An 18,990-nucleotide genomic window follows, 5' to 3' on the forward strand; every position below is an offset into this window, starting at 1 on the left:
CGGGATGAAGCATGAGGTTTCAACAGGTCAGAGATATACTGGGGAGCTTCACCGTGCAGAGCTCTAAAAGTTACAACTAAAATTTTAAAATGAACCCTAAAATTTACAGGCAACCAATGAAGAGAAGCCAGAACTGGAGTAATGTGTGACCTCTTGTTTGTACCAGTTAAAAGTCTTGCCGCTGCATTCTGTACAGACTGAAGGCGATCCAGAGCTGATTTGTTGAGACATGTAAAAAGACCGTTACAAAAATCCAAACGAGAAGAGATAAAAGCATGAATCATCATCTCAAGTTCTGCCTTTGACACCAGTAGCCTGAGTTTAGAAATGTTTCTTAGATGATAAAAACAGTTCCGGACAAGTTGTTTAGAGTGTTTCTCAAGAGACATCGAACTGTCAAATATAACACCTAAGTTTCTGGGACTCGACTGAAATGAAGGGTCTAAAAAACTGATATGCTGCCTAATTTCTGAGAGCATGTGATCAGGTGCAATAATCAAAGTTTCTGTTTTATCTGCATTTAACTGAAGGAAACTGTCATTTAACCATTGTTTGATTTCTGACAGACAATTATTTAAACAAGACAATTTATACAACTCAGAAGCTTTGAAAGAACAGTACAACTGAATGTCATCAGCATAGACATGATAAGAAATATTATTGTAACGCCTGATAATGTGGCCTAGAGGGAGGATATACAGCAAAAAGAGAATAGGACCTAAAACAGATCCTTGAGGTGCCCCAGAAGACAGAACTGATGTTTCCGACAGCACGTGATTTATACAGACAGTAAAGGATCTCTCAGATAGATACGACATAAACCATTTTAAAACAACACCAGTAATCCCAAACAAGTCCTTCAGCCTATTTATCATGATGCTGTGATCAACAGTATCAAAAGCAGAGCTGAGATCCAACATAACCAGAACAGTGTACTCTCCAGAGTCTGCTGCCATCAGAATGTCACTAGACACTTTAAGCAAAGCGGTTTCAGTGGAGTGCAATTTGCGGAAACCAGACTGGAAAATGTCCAGAACATTGTTCTTTTCCAAAAAGTTGTTAAGTTGTTCTGCAACTGTTTTTTCCAAGATCTTTGACACCAATGGTAGTTTTGATATTGGCCTGTAACTGCTTGGAAGAGATGGATCCAAATTTGGTTTCTTTAATATTGGTTCAACAATAGCTTGTTTAAAATAGCTGGGAACTGAGCCAGTAAATAAGTAATAAGTAAGTAATAAGCCAATTAATAAGCTACTCAAATAATCACACCAAAAGCAGTCCGTGCGTATAGAATAATTACACATATATAGTAGGCCCGAAACACAGTTCAGCAACCCGGCTGTGCCTTTTATTGCTTCAACAGTGTTTACTTTTTTTCGAAGTGTACTGCAGGATATAACATGTGGCACAACACGCTGGTGTTCTTATTCAACAAAACATGATGGAAGGAAGCGATAAAAGTCGGCTTGTCTGTCAAACAAGTAGAAGCAACATGTTTTATATAAACACACGTGTTGCATTCCTCATGCCAGACATGTGTCAGTTTATGTAACACACTACGATTTAAAAAAAAAAATTATTTGCTTGTTTTTTCAGTTGAGCTGGTTCTATTTGCCCAAAGCTGTCACACACTCCTGGCCTTTCAAAGTAAAAACAGATGCATTCAAATCTCCTGGGCAGCAGAGTCCTGGTGGTGAGATTTAACTATAATGACCATTGTGGAAGATCTGTAGGCTTCCAGCCAAGCCATGACACCACATATCAGACATGTGCTCTACTTGTGGTGTAATGAATAACCTGCAAATGTCGTAGGCTCACCACCTTGCCTAAAGCTGTAGTCACAAACTGATGACCTTTGTTCTTACTGGGGTCCATACAAGCCAACATTACATCATCATATAAAACATCATAAAGCAAATTATGTAATGAATTGAAGAAATTGAGTAAAGCGCAAGAAAACATTATAAATAAACAACAATGAAACTAATGTTATGGTCATAACCATAACTATAACATTTATGTGTGCGTGTGTTAATTTAGGATTGTTTATTTATTTTTTTAATTCATCCTTTATTTAATCGGAAAGTCGATTAAAGTCTCTTTTTTAAGGTGAATGTGGCCAAGAAGGGACACCTTTACAAAACAGTCAGCAGTTGGAAACATAGAAATACAGTATAAGAGACATAAACAGAGTTTATACAGTTCTGAAGGATTTGAAAAGGTCTTCTCGACCCTGCAGGTTAGTAATCCAGTGAACAGTGAAAACCCATGTTTGAGAATAATATTGTAAAATGTATAACCTCCGCTTGAATGTACAGTTTAATTTGAGACAATACTTTTCACTTTTGAGCTCCAGAACAACTGAGTACAAATACTGCTGTTGAAACTGGATTAATATTAACCACAAACTTAGAGCATGTAGGTTTATCCAGCAATAGTTCAAGATACATAACACCAACAGCTGTACTAAACTGTAACTCTATGAAATTGTGCGTTTTATACATTTAAGGCATTTATTTTTGCTTTATTTTTTTAAAGGTTAAATGTTTTTCATCATATGCATGTGAAAAAATTGTTCTTTTTTGTTTTGTTTTAAAGAAAATCTACCTGCTACATTCAAGGAGTGGAAAAATATATGGTGCTTAAGGTGGTGGGTTTTTAAGAGAATAATAGCAGAGTATTACACTAAGTGATGGTATGAGGCAGGTGAGGAAATGCACGACTGGTTCAGCTTCCTCATCTGTCACATATCTGGATGATGACACTCACTCTGACATGGAAAACTAGAGCATAGGGCAAGGAATAATCATAAATGCACACCTGTGTGATTCATCCCTGCTTTTCTGTGTATGTCACGGAAAAAATATGAATAACATTGTAAACAATCATTACATCAGAATCTATTTCAACTTAAGGGAAGGATATAAATTTCAGAGTTTGAATTATTTCTCTTTAACGTTCTGCTTTATTATTTATTTATATTGATGAATATATTTTTTGAATAACTCAGATAAATGAGTTGTTCGAATGCTTTTGGTCATTTGAAACACAATGATCGGTTGAAAAAGTAAACTATAATAATGTAAATGTAATAAGCATACACTGATTATTCAAATGTGCCAGAAAGTTCCTGATTCTTTAATACACGGACATTTCTTTTCACAATATTGGAAACAACCATTACACAGATTCAGTTATTGGAGCAGCTTAATATTTTATAGTTAATCTTCAAACCTAGAAAATGAACCAAGACCAACTTACACAATAATTCAATAATTACTTAAGCAGTTCAGTCTATTTGTGTTTTGCACAACCATTAACCAGGCTTTGTACTTTCTTTATGAATGTTATAGTAAACTTATGTTTTATTTTAGTGACTTTATATTTTATTGTTAAATGTATGGCATCAAAAAACCACCACCAACAAAAACAATCTGACCTGTCAGTTCTTTTTAATCACTGACATGTGATCATGATTTAGTTATTTAAAAAGATAATCAGCTGCTCATCAGTAAATAGGGAATTTCCCTTGCTGATAACTGACTGATAGCTCTGACTAGCCTCTCATTATCTCCACCCACACGCCATCATTACAGTCATGCTGACCTCAGGTGGAAATGTTGGAGTACTGCAATTTAGATCTACCTTCCCCCACTCCCCACCCACCATAAAGTTTTGACTGTATTGTCAAATAGACATATCAATATGTTTTCACATATATATGGATTCATATGTATGTACAGACACACAAACATATACAATATTATCAGCTGGGAGGGAACAATTTCACAAAAAGTATGGAGAGCTTCTTCATGCATGGTGTAGACAGCCTGTGCACTTTAGTATCACCATTTTTCCGTAAGACAAACAGAGCAGCTATCACAAAAAAAGATAACCTTCTAAGGTCACAAGGAATTTGACTGTTAAAGTCACACGTGGCTTGTTTGTTCATGATTTGAACACAGAGCTTTTTTAGTCGTTTAAAGAGAAATTGTGTCTTTCAAAGAGCAGTTTTTCCATGTAGGGAACTTACTGAATTCCAAAGCAACTTCTTTAAAAGGCAAAGAATTTAAATAATATGTTATTGAGACTTCATAAAAAATAGCCAGGCATCATGGTCGTGGACTGCCAGGCATCCAGAAATGTTTGTGGGATTATTCTTTTCCCTGTGTCCTATAAGTGGCTCAAGAGAAGGGATGTTTTCTCAGGACCTTTACCAGAGGGCTGGGCTTTGGTTGGATAAGAGGGTTGGCTGCTTTGCCTGCAAATCGACAAGAAAGAAAAAAAAATGGAAAAGAGGGAGGGCAGAGTCAGTGTTCGGGGAAGGCCTTTTTCAGCCCTTCTTCTCTTTCACTTTATAGGTCCTCCAAACACCCACCCACATACTGACACACACACACACACACAGATAGCAGAACCTACTAGACAAAGTCAGGAAGTGACATCACCTACAGGAAGAGAAGGCAAATATCTTTTTTCTCTTTTAGTGTGTTGTCTGTTTTCCTGAGGGAAGTTGGAGCCCCTTAAGACCGTTAGCAACTAGCAGAGAGAAAATTCAGAGGACCTAGAGGGGGCAGAGTCACTGAAGCAGGCTTTCACAGGGAGTTTAGAATCAAAGGATCCAGACACTCGAATCCTCCCTGAACTTCCCACAACTCTCCACCACATTCCAAATACTCCGCTGCAGGATTTCGGCCAGGTACAGTGCACAGAGATTTTCCATTCTGTAATGTCTTGTTTTGCTTTCCCACTGACAATTTGTTTCTTGTTGTTGCTGCACCACGAAATGAAAGAGTTTCAAGAAATTGCAGTGTCTGATGGAAAACTGGTAGAAAAAGAAGAAAACAAAGCATGCATGCCACATTGCATGCTCTAACATGCTTCAGTGTGACTGCTCAGGCAAGTAGGGACAGAAATTGGTCAACAGTCACTTCCTCCTTCATACTGTCACTTTTGTATAAATCATAACTGTTTTCGTATCCCAAAGATGTCTGAGCTGAATCTTTAACTGAACCAGTGTCTCTCAGAGTTTAGGAGTGAATCAAGCTCTGTCTAACTCTCGTTTGTTATGGACATATTCAGAGCTATCGACTGACCACGTATTCAAGTTCCCCCAGTGGTGAGTTTTGAACTGAGATCAGGCAAACTATGAAAGCTAGTGGAAAGAGCCAATGGAGATGATCACATGTGTTTTTATTTTTAGCCATTGCCTTTTCCTCAGATTAAGACAGGAGGGACCCCAGTCCTCCAGAAGCTTTACAAACATGCGAGAGGCCTGTGGGTTGTGATTTTTGAGGTTATTTTGTCAATAGAAAGATAACAACACCCATATCAGTATCACGTGTTGGGAGTACAGACTGGCATGAAGTGACAGAAACATCTGCTAATTCAAGTCACCAGAGCCTCAGTTACAACCGTGGGAAATTCTGAATACGGCAGTTAACCCTCTCCAGGCAGACGTTGCAGATTTGCAACAGTTAAGAACTAACAACCTGATTACCCCACATACATATTTTATGAGTTTTTTTTACTCAGAAGTACCACTGCAGGACTTGGTTGTGCATTAGCAACAAAAAACGTAATTTGGGCCTGAGAGGGTTAACAATGGGACTCAGGACTCAATGCGGCTGCAGTATCATGTGTTGCAATCACAGCTGCTTTAATCTAGGTGTCAGATCTCTGGACATTCTTCCCACATCCTTCAAACGGTGAATAGAAATGTACAATTCAATTCGGTTTTGCCACGCTAACACGTTTACAAAACATATTTGAGACTATAAAATGTAACCGTCCATCTTCTTGTTTTAAAGTAAATCCTCCAAGTTAATATTTGTGTCCTTGGGCAAGACACTTCACCCGTTGCCTACTGGTGGTGGTCAGAGGGCCCGGTGGCGCCAGTGTCCGGCAGCCTCGCCTCTGTCAGTGCGGCCCAGGGTGGCTGTGGCTACAATGTAGCTGCCATCACCAGTGTGTGAATGTGTGTGTGAATGGGTGGATGACTGGATGTAGTGTAAAGTGCTTTAGGGTCCTTAGGGACTAGTAAAGTGCTATACAAATACAGGCCATTTACCATTTACCATATTATATCAAATAAATTGTGCAATCATTACTGCTTCATTACCATGACATTCAAAACCTGTGAGGTCATGCTCCCAATACAAGCAAATCACCAGACAGATGGACAATAGTTTTGCACAAAAAATATCCATAAACTCTTAATTTAATTTCATATCCACTTTCTCAAGGAAGAATGGGCCGTTTTCTATCCATATTTAGTGTGTGTGTGCGTGCGTGCGTGCGTGCGTGCGTGTGTGCGTGCGTGCGTGCGTGTGTGCGTGTGTGTGTGTGTGTGTGTGTGTCCCACACAAAATTAAAGTTGTGGTTCTGCCTTTAAGAGCATTAAAACTATTTGACTCAGGACATTTTCTCACACAGTCCTTTTGAGGACAGTTTAATCTTTAGTGGATCACAGCATACTATTCATTTTCCCAGTTATGCCTGACTCAATTGGCCTGACTTTTGGTACAGCAGACTGAAAGTGTTGCTATTTTTACTGGTAGCTGCAACTGAAAACTTTGCTTTGAGGTCATTTGGGTCACAAAGAGCAGCTGTGACTATAAAAAAACATTTTAGCTGGTCTTCTTTAGGAAAATGTAGGTTTTTGTTTTGTTTTTTTTACTTTATGGTAGCTATAACAATTGTTGTAATTAAATATTGCATGAATTGTTTTATCTTTTATGTTTTATTCACCCCAAAACATGCCTGTTATTGTCTTCACAGTGCCATCGTGCCAAATGAAAACAAGAGCTCCTTGCAGTCTCTACACGACAGACGCTAACCACCTGTGACCATTCCAAGAGCTGAAATCAGACTGGTTCCCCTCTCCCAGGAAGGCTACACGTTCTCATACTCCAACCTAATTATTTTTCATCATTGCGCACTCTCCCCTTATCTCAGGGGAAATAACTGAGTCAATGGCATTGTGTCTTGGTCAAGTGTTTAGCAAAGACAAAACATTTAGGCCAAAGAAGCGCTTTGAGCCCGGTACGCAGCGGTTTGAACTGTACAAGAAGGCCCAGGCTTCGCTCAAATCTGGCTTGGACCTGAGGAAAGTAGTTCAGCTCCCAGAAGGCGAGAACCTCAATGACTGGATTGCTGTTCACGTGGTGGATTTCTTCAACAGAATTAACCTAATCTATGGCACAGTGAGCGAGTACTGCAGCGAGCGCACGTGCCCTATCATGTCTGGGGGACTGAGATATGAGTACAGATGGCAGGACGGTAAAGACTACAAGAGACCCACCAAGCTGCCTGCTCTCAAGTACATGAATCTGCTGATGGACTGGATAGAGTCACTGATCAATAATGAGGAAATCTTCCCCACAAGAGTAGGTGTGTGTGAGGAGTTTACAAATGAAACCATCGGACTGCTCTTGAGTGCGTAAGCTAATACATGACTGAGTGCTGGCTGCAGAGATTTTATACTAAAGTATCAGCACAGAGTGCAGAGGTTGTCTCCTTCATTAAGCTCACGAATGCAATGATTGAGTTCAAGGAGAGGTTAATTAGACAATAAAATGTTGACATTTAGAGGGGGTTGTTGACAAGGTGATCATAGTGTTAAATTAGAGGTGAGAACTTCATGCGTCACAGAAGCGTGAGCTCAGAGCCTCTCTGTGGCGCAGTGGTTAGCACTGACATTCTGGGACTTCTCTTTTCTTATGTCAAGCCTAGACATGCTAGTCAGGTATGATGAAAACATTTCCCACGAGTGTGAATGGGTTTTGGTTGTGTGTTAGTGCTTGACAACTCCTTCAGGGTGTTTCTGTCCCTCCGTTTGCTCAGTTATCACAATCCTCCATGGACCTGAGGGAGAATAAGACAGCAATGCTGTCTTCGCTTTGCTTAGAAATTAAATACGAATAATTAGATTGTTCTTCACACGGCCTTTTCAGCTCTTCAGCACAAAACACAGATATTTTTTATTAAGTGTTTTGGGATTGAAACACAAACTATTCAATAGATTATTTAGGAAATTCGGTAGATTAATAGCCCTATTGTAGATAAGCATGATTAATGATGCTTTTTAAATCTGCATACATGGTAAATCCATTTACAATTGAGTCCTACAGTTTCCTTTATCAAATCTATTATTTTATTAGACCAGCTTCTGAATAGAAGTCCTTTTATATCTTATTGTTTTCCTTCTTCATCCTAGGAGTACCTTTCCCCAAGAACTTCCAGCAGGTGTGCAAGAAGATCCTGAGCCGTCTCTTCCGGGTGTTTGTGCACGTTTACATCCATCACTTTGACAGCATCTGCAGTATGGGTGCAGAGGCCCACATCAATACCTGCTACAAACACTATTATTATTTCATCTCAGAGTTCAACCTCATTGATCACTCTGAGCTGGAGCCTCTGGTGAGACATCAGATGTATGAGTGTGAAGTGAGGATGCATATGAAAAAGGATCAGATGGAGGTTTTGTAACGGAGGAACTGTCAGTCTAGCAGAGAATATCTACCATCTTGCCAGCTTTATCCCAGCTGCGTGAATGTTTGATGTGCTTATTGTTCATCTTTGAGTAGGTGTGTTTTCCAGTTTAGCGTACATACAGTGGCTTGCAAAAGTATTCTGCCCCCTTGAAATTTTCCACAATTTGTCACATTACAGGCACAAACATGAATCATTTTTAGTGGAATTCCACATGAAAGACCAACACAAAGCGGTGCACACGTGAGAAGTGGAACGAAAATCAGACATGATTCCAAACCTTTTTTACAAATAAATAACTGCAAAGTGGGGTGTGTGTAATTATTCAGCCCCCTGAGTCAATACTTTGTAGAACCACCTTTTGCTGCAATTCCAGCTGCCAGTCTTTTAGGGTCTGTCTCTATTAGCTTTGCACATCTAGCAACTGAAATCTTTGCCCATTCTTCTTTGCAAAACAGCTCCAGCTCAGTCAGATTAGATGGACAGCGTTTGTGAACAGCAGTTTTCAGATCTTGCCACAGATTCTTGATTGGATTTAGACACCAGACAGGTCAGGGATAAAGTTATTGAGAAATTTAAAGCAGGCTTAGGCTACAAAAAGATTTCCCAAGCCTTGAACATCCCACGGAGCACTGTTCAAGCGATCATTCAGAAATGGAAGGAGTATGGCACAACCGTAAACCTACCAAGACAAGGCCGTCCACCTAAACTCACAGGCCGAACAAGGAGAGCGCTGATCAGAAATGCAGCCAAGAGGCCCATGGTGACTCTGGAATCTGTCCGTAGGACAACTATTAGTCGTGCACTGCACAAAGTTGGCCTTTATGGTGGCAAGAAGAAAGCCATTGTTAACAGAAAACCATAAGAAGTCCCGTTTGCAGTTTGCCACAAGCCATGTGGTGGACACAGCAAACATGTGGAAGAAGCTGCTCTGGTCAGATGAGACCAAAATGGAACTTTTTGGCTAAAATGCAAAACGCTATGTGTGCCGGAAAACTAACACAACACATCACTCTGAACACACCATCCCCACTGTCAGACATGGTGGTGGCAGCATCATGCTCTGGGGGTGCTTCTCTTTAGCAGGGACAGGGAAGCTGGTCAGAGTTGATGGGAAGATGGATGGAGCCAAATACAGGGCAATCTTGGAAGAAAACCTCTTGGAGTCTGCAAAAGACTTGCGACTGGGGCGGAGGTTCAGCTTCCAGCAGGACAACGACCCTAAACATAAAGCCAGGGCAACGATGGAATGGTTTAAAACCAAACATATCCATGTGTTAGAATGGCCCAGTCAAAGTCCAGATCTAAATCCAATCGAGAATCTGTGGCAAGATCTGAAAACTGCTGTTCACAAACGCTGTGCATCTAATCTGACTGAGCTGGAGCTGTTTTGCAAAGAAGAATGGGCAAAGATTCAGTCTGTAGATGTGCAAAACTGGTAGAGACAGACCCTAAAAGACTGGCAGCTGGAATTGCAGCAAAAGGTGGTTCAACAAAGTATTGACTCAGGGGGCTGAATAATTATTTATTTGTAAAAAAAAAGGTTTGGAATCATGTATGATTTTCATTCCACTTCTCACGTGTGCACCACTTTGTGTTGGTCTTTCATGTGGAATTCCAATAAAATTGATTCATGTTTGTGGCTGTAATGTGACAAAATGTGGGAAGGTTCAAGGGGGCCGAATACTTTTGCAAGCCACTGTACATAGAAGGCACCGACAATAAAATCACTCAGTCTGAAGCTCATAGCGTTCTCACTAAGATAATATATTCCATATGACACACAAATTTAATTAGTTTTCACTCAGTTTTCCAGCATGAACAAAATGTATCCAGGAAATGGCTAGGTCTGATGAGAAAAGACTCATAAGAGAATCTGCTGACTTTGGATAGTCATGTGATTAAAGATTGTACTTGTTTCTGTTTTCCAACTAAGGAGCCTCTATCGCATGTGAGCTGATGGGGAATGGTGTTCCAAGTGTCAATAAAAAGCTGCAGTTATCATCATTACCTCGCTTGGGCTGCATAATTCCCCCTGCAATGTGAAAACAGGGACAAGGCATTAATGTCAACACGCTGCATAAAGATAAATCTTTTGAATAGACCTCGTTTTATTGCCCCACCTCTTGTGCCCCAGGAAATTATGTTTGTTTTTAGTCTTCAAGGAGCAACTGCTTTCTTTCTCAGAATCATGACGGTGTAAATATTCATTTTCTCAAACAACATATTAGACTCTATCTATTAACATCTCCTCTTTTTCTTTTCCTGCAGAAAGAGATGACAGAGAAGATATGCAATTAGACAAAGCCACATGGACAAAGGAGTTTACATTATGACGTTATCTGAGCCCCTTGAGAAAACTTCCGCATCAAAACACCAGACAGAGAACTGCTTTGTGTACACTTGTACGAGTGGTTTCCAAGCATATGACATGGCCCATAAACTCAGTAGACTTCTGCAGATGGTGGCAAAGTTCCTTTACAGAACTTTTCACTTCACATTCATTATGGTGCTGTGAGTTTCCTCATTATTCTGTATTGTTTTATACACTGCATCTCCTGTACTCTGTCTTTCCTCTTGTGCATGTATATGTTTTATCTTCGTGTAAGTTTTGATGCATTGTTTGTTTTCTCGTTGACCAGAGTTTGTATTTTGTACGATGTGTTTTCACTGTTTAAAATCTGATTTAAGGGCATAAAAGTTCTTCCCATCAGCCAATCGCGTCTGCTTTCATTTTCGCAGGAAAAAGAAAATCACAACAACAACAGATATAGCATACTTATTATCACTGCTCACTTGCCAAACCTGTTACATGGATAAATAAAGGCCATCATCATGCACCAAAAATCCCCACTACGTGGACTGAGGCGTGGTGACGAACCCTGCCAAGTGACGTTGCATCAGTGCGGTCACGCTACCAATGGGAGAGGAGTTAATCCGGAAAGGGGCGGGGCAAACGTCTGCTCTCGCGTTTTCCCGCCCGGTACGTCATCAGCTGTTTGGACTGATTGATAACAGAAAGCAATGGGAGCTTACATCAGCTGTCACAGGCTTTGACTGCAGGGATTTGGCTGGCGTGGAGTCCACGTTTGAAGGGTTTGTTGCATTTGTGGTTTTATTTTAACGTCGCTTAAACAGTCTCTGAATACAGTTAGCAACTGGTCATGTAAATCGGTTTAGCAAGCTATCTGAGTTCTTTCTTGCTAGCTGGGGCTAACAACAGCTATAGTAGGCAGCCACCGCTAGCTCTGGCTTTTGTAATGCCGTAATGATCTTTTATACAGAATTCCCTCCTGGTAACTAGGACAACGTTGCTAATGTTAAGTAATTATCTAAGTGGACGTTGTTGGCTGTCCGTACACATATTTATTAACTTCAGTATCGATACAAACTGCTGGTATAACTCCATTAGCTAACAGCTAATTATCAGTTTTGTGTTTTTCTAACCGAAACATAACATTTAACTAGTATGAACTAACTAATTCAATAAACTTTGCTGTAAGTGAATATTCTGCGGTCATGTAGATGAACAGTAACCGCAAACTCAGAGCGATACACAATGTAATACCAAAGAATGAAAGAAAGAGGAAACTGGAACACATAAGCTCGTTAGCTTATGTGTTCCAGTTTCCTCTTTGGGCGGTGTCTTCTCCATTGCTCTAGCCTTTTGCCTCATCACTGCATTGTATTTAGTTGTTACGTATGTTTACGTGACTAACTATATTTGTATGTGGCAGTTGGCAGATATGGTGAGGCACGGCGTGATGACTCGGAGTTGCAGCCCTTCCAGCCCTCCCTCCAGGTGATCTACTCTATGATTAGTGGTGATTACAAAAGCTGACTTCCTGAAACATGTCTGATAAGATAAAAGGACCAGAAAATGGTGCACAGTAGTTTCATCAAAGCACTGTGCCCTGTTGTTTGAATGTTTCTGGTAAAGTTCAGATAAGGCCTGTCACGGAGTTTCCAGTATTATCATATTGATCACTGTTTTGGCAGACTGCCATAGGTGGTTGTAATGATCAAAGTAGTGGTGATGCATCCCTATAACTGCAGTTAGTCATTTTACAGTTGCCAGCCTATGATATGTACAGAACATTTTATTATATTATGGATTAGTGTTTATTTTTAGTATTTATTACCAAGGCCAAATTAAAATTTTCCTTTTTTGCTTTTTTCATTTGCTTTTTCTCTACTGTACCAACATTGATCACTGGCTGATTTTGCACTATTCCCTCCCCCTGTCCCCCCCGTATGGCCTCCTTCTCTGTAACAGGGTAACTCCCTTGCTTTGGGCCAAGTAGGGCAAAACTGTGGGAGCATTCAGGAGAACCGAAATACCTCAGAGGAAAGACAGAATCTTTCCCAAGACCCAGCAGGTACAAATGCTTTACTTTTCCTAGCATTTCTATAGCTTTGTAAACTTTACAAAGCGAGAGCACTGTGCAAAAAAATTGCAATGTTTTAATTTGTGTGTATGGATTCATTTCTGCCTCTACAGAGTGTGAAAAAAGCCAGCCAGTGAACATCCCCAGATACAGGTAAACGAAAGAAGAAGAAAAGAACTAGAGCGACAGACAGCTCCACTGGCACTTTTGATGGTAAGTAGGCTAAAACTGAAACACATGCAGTACGTGTGAAAGCAGGAAAATTGACCAACACTTCATATTTTCTTCAGATCTCTACAAATTGACTCATGAGGTGCTCGGCCAGGGAGCATATGCTAAAGTTCAAGGATGTATCAGCCTGCAGAATGGACATGAGTATGCCGTGAAGGTAAGTAGGGACAGTTTTGCCAAATTTAAATGTCATTTGAACAGGTTGGGTTGCTCTTTAATGGCAACATTTTCTTTAAAGCTGTACTGCATTTTTTTTTTTTTTTTAAAGTCAATCAAAATGTCCATTGAATCACAATTTCTGCTGCTCGCCTTCATAGATCATAGAAAAGAGTGCAGGACACAGCCGCAGCAGAGTCTTTCGAGAAGTGGAGACTCTTTATCAGTGTCAAGGAAATAAGTGAGTTGATTTTTGTCTGATTAATATTTAAAAAAAAAAAAAAAAATGAGAGAGAAAAGAAAACTTATCCAGAATAAAAACAATTCTGATCACCTAAACATATCGTTGTCCAGGAATATTTTGGAATTGATTGAATTCTTTGAGGACAACAACTGCTTTTATTTGGTATTTGAAAAGCTGCGTGGTGGTAAGTGTGAATAATTAACACAACAGTTAATGTAATGCAAACAGAGCTGTTGCCAGATGGCTCATTATGAGCGCACAAATATACCCGTGAGTGATCCTCTTCTCTTTCTGCAGGTTCTATTCTTACACATATCCAAAACCGAAAGCACTTTGATGAACTGGAGGCTAGTAAGGTAGTGAAAGATATTGCCCAAGCTCTCGACTTTTTACACACAAAAGGTAGGTCAAAATTCAAGCAGGTGTTCTGCTGAAATCCAAAGGAAATAGAGGTTTTGTTTTTGTTTTTGAGTGTAAAGGTGACAGTGTTTTTGTTTGCAGGCATTGCCCATAGAGACCTTAAGCTAGAAAACATACTCTGTGAATACACTGATCAGGTAATTGGCATTTAATGAGTTGAGAAAGGCATTAATTATCCCTTAAGGTTTATAATTTAACAACATAACCATATATTTACTCTCTTTCTACTTAGGTGTCGCCAGTAAAGATCTGTGACTTTGATCTAGGAAGTGGAGTAAAGCTCAGCAGTGCCTGTACACCCATAACAACCCCAGAGCTCACAACACCAGTAAGTGTCTAATTCTAAATTGTCGGCCAAGTATAGACACATAATATTGTCCAATTAACTAATAAGGGATTACACTGACTTACCTCTTCTTTGCTTTTGATCTTTGCTCTCTCTCAGTGTGGCTCGGCAGAGTACATGGCTCCAGAAGTAGTCGAGGTGTTCACTGATGAGGCCTCCTTCTACGACAAACGCTGCGATCTGTGGAGCCTCGGGGTCATCCTCTACATCTTACTGAGTGGCAGCCCACCCTTCACAGGACACTGTGGCTCTGACTGTGGCTGGGATCGGGGAGAAAGATGCAGAACATGCCAGGTATGCCCCCTCCAATCAGCACTGTTGTTTAGCATCCATCCCATGGATAATTGCTCAGCTCAGCAGTGTTTGCACCAGAGATTCACTGTGTGTCCCCGCTTATCATTCTGAAATGAAGACATTATAAATAATATAAAACTACAGACTAGAGGTCTTAAAAGAACACATGCTCTGTAATGCCTCCTTTAGCTGGCATTACAGCTTGTTCATCTTAATGCTGGCCTCTTTGATTATCATGTCCATGGTAGACAGTTCAAATAAAGTAACTAAAAATTTTTCTTTTTTTGCTGTATACTGGCTTAATTAAGAAACATAATTAGTAATGTAGGTAAAGTTAGGCTTAGATGTAGGTTGAAATCTCTTTTTAAAAATAAAAAAAAAATGAGAAAAGCCGATGTATAGGAGCACTACGGCTGATTTGGCTTTAGCTGTTGACCCATATGTCAAATGCTCTTATGTGAATTATTCAGAAAAGCCAAACACTTTCAGTACAGTTTGGGGTTTTGTTTTTTTTGTTTTGTAGTAGAGTATTAGGGCTGAGAAGAAATGGGAAGAGGTTCTGTAGATTTACCAGGGAAAACCTTGTTTTAGCTTTCACTTCATCTAGATGGATGTCGTCGGTTCTTCTTCCATTATCTTGGCTTGAGCGGAGTTTTGGTTTGGTTTATTGAATTTTGTGCTGCTTGGAGAAAAAGCTCACTTTTGTAAAGAAGGTGCGAGGTCTGAATTTATAATGCACAACAGAATGACAACACCATTACAAAAATGAATGCAGCACAATAATGCAGCGTGTGTGTGTGTGTGTGTGTGTGTGTGTGTGTGTGTGTGTGTGTGTGTGTGTGTGTGTGTGTGTGTAAATGGCATGTACTTATCAGCAGGTTATTTGATCTTCTCCCCTCAGAGTCACCTGTTTGAGAGCATCCAGCAGGGCAAATATGAATTTCCAGACAAGGACTGGGCCCACATCACAGTGGGTGCCAAGGACCTCATATCAAAGCTGTTGGTTCGGGACGCCACTCTGCGCCTCAGTGCTGCTCAGGTCCTCAAGCACCCTTGGGTGCAGGGGGTGGGTATAATTACATTTGAGCACTACTTGTCTAATGTTAGACAGCTGGAATTATTGTCCTTATTTTCCAGCTGTGAGTTTTTTTTTCTTTCTTTCTTTTATTTATTTATTTTTTTCCAGAATGCTCCAGAGAGAGGTCTTCCAACTCCTCGTGTTCTGCAGAGGTCTGTCTTTATTTTAGCTCCGTTTCTGTGGTTGAAGTAGAATCAGACCTTTAGTGTTTGTGGTTTTTCATAGGAAACTAGAGTTTCTGCACATACCTTTGTTTATGAACAACTTTTTTTTTTTTAATTTTGAGAACAATTTCAGGTTCTCTCTGCTTCAAGATGGTTTTTGTTTTTGTTTTTTTGTTTTTTAAGATGGAAAATATTGGGATAGATGAAACAAGGATCTAGGATACTTTATTCTAATCACATTATTAAAGTGAGAAGTGGCAGAAATGTGCTTAGATGTCTCTCATATCTTTTTCTGCCTTCTTTCTTGTTCTAGGAACAGCAGCACCAAAGATCTGACCCAGTTTGCAGCAGAAGCCATCGCCTTCAACCGGCAGCTATCCCAGCACGAGGAGCAGCGGGAGGACGTCGGAGCCATCGTTTGCTCCATGAGGCTTTCTCCTCCTTCTAACTCCAGGCTGGCTCGCAGACGGGCACAGTCCAGTGCTCTCCGGCACGGAGACTTTGCACCCACTTCAGATGACGCCACAGCCTGAGGGTCCTTAACCTCCTTATCGTGTTATCTGAATAATTTTAGTTACCTCCTGTGTGGATTTTTATTTTTATAGGGAGCCTTGTAGGATTGGTCACACAGTATGGAAAGTGTCTCTGTTGTTGAAAGTCCTCTCCTTGGCCAGTAGTCTTATCAGTGAGAGTTTGAACATCAAGTGCGCAGTTAAACCTCAGCTTCTGCCTACTAATAGAAAACAGTAAAACTTCCAGGATTTGGCCAGGAGTTACTTTAAGCTGATGAGTATTTTTAACAAAGGTTTGATTTTCTTTCAGAACAACTTTGGCTTTAAGAAATTTATGTATTGTCTTCACAGGTTGGGTTAGTCATCGTTACCCAAAACACCAGAAACTGCTCTCAGTGCCAGCAGTTTTTACTAAAATACATATCAACACCAAAAACAGCATTTTAAGAATCAGGACAGCTACGCAGCAGCAGCTGCTGCTTTAATGCAATATCGTCTTATAGGTAGATTTTATTTTATTTTATTACTTGTTTTTCCAGCTGTGAATTAGTTATTTTATTTGAAAGCTTTTTAGTGACTAAAGAAAAGGGATTTTTTTTGTTGCTTTTTTAAAGCATGTTTTCTTTTCTTTTTTTTATTTTTTTTATATGATTTTTATGTGTGAATGTATGTGATTTAAGTGATAAAAACAGACAACACTTAGAGGAGTCTGAGCGTTAAACAGGGCCTTTCCCCTGTTTTACCTGTTGACTCTTTTGTCGAGCTGTGTCTTCATGACTACCTGAGAGTGTGGCTGGAGGTTGCAGAAACTCATGGAGTGAGACTGGATCTTAAAGTTTTTTTTCTTCTCATGTCAATACAAGCTACCTGCAGCACTGATGTACTTTAAAATAAATATCTTATTTAGTTTGCCCAGAATGGGAGGTTCTTGTGTTTTTAAAGCTTCACCAATGATATGAATTTGACACTTAAAAATAGTATTTATCTTTTCAGCGCTTTTGCTATAACTTCTCGTTGGAGGTCATGTTTGGTGTTGTGATGCAGATTATTCCAAGAGGTTTTGCTTAATTTCTTATTGTCTTAGTGATCTTATATATATATATTTTTTTTAAGTCTAAATTACTTGAAATGTGAAAATTGCATTTGTTTTAAGTTTTATGCAGTTCATGAGACTTAAAGCTGAACTGTGGGACTTTTATATATAATGTTAATGTGTGCACACAAAGATTATTCACCCTATGAGCAGCAGGTATGGTCTCTGTATTTTGTAGTGTTCCTGATTCCTGGGCTGGCTCGCTGGCTTAGATCAACCAGCAGTGACTGGGTTTGCCAGTCCTCAAAAGAGCTGCAGCTAAAGCAAATGGTGTGGCTTAAAAAAGTAGAACGGGACTGAGCGAGATCGTTTGCTGCTTCAGATAAGTGTCACTGGGAGGGAAAGCGGTTGACAGCGAGTAGAAACGTTTAGCGGTGGATAAGCCTTTCCTTGTTCTAGATTTGCATCACAAGCACTTGTTGATGGTATCTGTGTAATCTACCTGTTACAAGCCCTGCATGGCTGGTTTAAAGGGATGAGAGAATAGTTTATGTTACACTAGTGAGATACGTGATTCCATTCTGTGAAGTGAGTTTATAAAACTGTTAAATATTTTTTTAATCGTCCCTGTTTTGATTTTGTCTGTGCCAATGGAAACTGTTATGGATGAACTGAGAATTCTTTGATATTTTCTGATTTTTGATTTTGTTTTTAGAAGAAGCTACTTTTTCTTTATGTTGTCTTATAATTTAGACTGTCTGTGTTTGAATGGGATCTCCAAAGGCTCCTGTTTATCGTACCTTACAAAGTTTATGTGCCAGTGCCAACTCATTCCCTTATTTCACACTGTTGCCATGGACAACCCATCCCTATAGCAACTAAGGGCCTTCATAGGCTGGCATGAATTGATGGAGATTTGCTCAGAATGAATACACATGTTAGGAAACGACTGCTTGCTATGATAAAGCACCCACACTAGTATGATTCATAAAAGAAGCTGTTTGTTTCCCTCCGTCTACTTGAGATGGCCTAGAATGAGATGCAGTAATTGGTATGCGATTATAGAGTCGCTCTGAAATGTGTCAAAGCTCATATGGGGTCCTATGCATAAAGCTCTCATGTGTAGAGCGTGTTTTCACTGGCATGTTGTGTTCTCAATAAAAAGCTCTTCTTGTCTAAGCTGTGTTACATCAAGACAATATTACTGTGTTGTGCACTCAAAGGTCTCGTTCACAAGACGTGAGCAAATGGATTTTTGTTTTCACTGCAGCAGATGTGCTTTAGTTTACAAAGATTTATTTCAGTCAGGAGTGATAAATGGTAACAACTCATTGTTTTGGACTAAACAGCTGAGGAGGGGACAGGAGATGGTGAATAACCTCTACGCACACTGGTAAGAAACAGAGGCCGTGTCCTTGCTGAGACTTCTTTGAAAAGCAAACGAGAAAGAGGAGCGAGGCCATAGTCTCGAGCCTTTTTTCTTTTTTGCACTTTAATAACCCAGGTTTCACAAACTTTTCCCATCATTAGATTTAAGGAAATAAACATCAGATAGATGTAGGAGTGCAGTGGTGTGTGTGTTTCCACTTTTCCCGAGAGCACCTTTAATGTGACACGTTAGAAGCTTAAGC

The 18,990-nt window shown here is 39.9% G+C and overlaps 2 protein-coding genes across 4 annotated transcripts; both read left to right on the top strand.

The window, feature by feature from the left end:
- Positions 1–4,360: 4,360 nt before the first annotated feature.
- On the top strand, positions 4,361–11,211 carry mob3c (MOB kinase activator 3C). Of its 3 annotated transcripts, none has more exons than XM_082523053.1 (4): positions 4,363–4,699; positions 6,781–7,392; positions 8,219–8,421; positions 10,430–11,211. In XM_082523053.1, the coding sequence occupies exons 2-4, from the start codon at positions 6,975–6,977 to the stop codon at positions 10,451–10,453; spliced, it is 645 nt and encodes a 214-aa protein (XP_082379179.1). In that variant the 5' UTR covers positions 4,363–4,699; positions 6,781–6,974; the 3' UTR covers positions 10,454–11,211. The 3 variants fall into 3 exon arrangements, with proteins under 3 accessions (XP_082379177.1, XP_082379179.1, XP_082379178.1); XM_082523052.1 differs by having other exon boundaries at positions 4,370–4,699; positions 10,765–11,211; XM_082523051.1 differs by having other exon boundaries at positions 4,361–4,699; positions 8,219–11,211.
- Positions 11,212–12,239: 1,028 nt separating this feature from the next.
- mknk1 (MAPK interacting serine/threonine kinase 1) lies at positions 12,240–18,538 on the top strand (the record flags this gene model as incomplete). Its single annotated transcript, XM_082523050.1, is given in 15 exon segments — positions 12,240–12,260; positions 12,263–12,295; positions 12,770–12,872; positions 12,995–13,023; positions 13,025–13,094; positions 13,172–13,269; positions 13,430–13,509; positions 13,623–13,696; positions 13,810–13,914; positions 14,014–14,069; positions 14,165–14,260; positions 14,378–14,572; positions 15,474–15,638; positions 15,759–15,802; positions 16,128–18,538. Coding segments are annotated over 15 exon segments (1,389 nt in total). The 3' UTR covers positions 16,348–18,538.
- Positions 18,539–18,990: the final 452 nt, after the last annotated feature.

This window comes from Aulonocara stuartgranti, assembly GCF_965226115.1.
Source record: "Aulonocara stuartgranti genome assembly, chromosome: 23".
NCBI classification, from domain to species: Eukaryota; Metazoa; Chordata; class Actinopteri; order Cichliformes; family Cichlidae; genus Aulonocara; species Aulonocara stuartgranti.

Coding starts and splice junctions, on each gene's coding strand:
- mob3c (XM_082523051.1), top strand. CDS start 6,975: ATGGCATTGTGTCTTGGTCAAGTGTTTAGCAAAGACAAAACATTTAGG. Junction 7,393..8,218: donor AATCTTCCCCACAAGAGTAG/GTGTGTGTGAGG, acceptor TCTTCATCCTAG/GAGTACCTTTCCCCAAGAAC.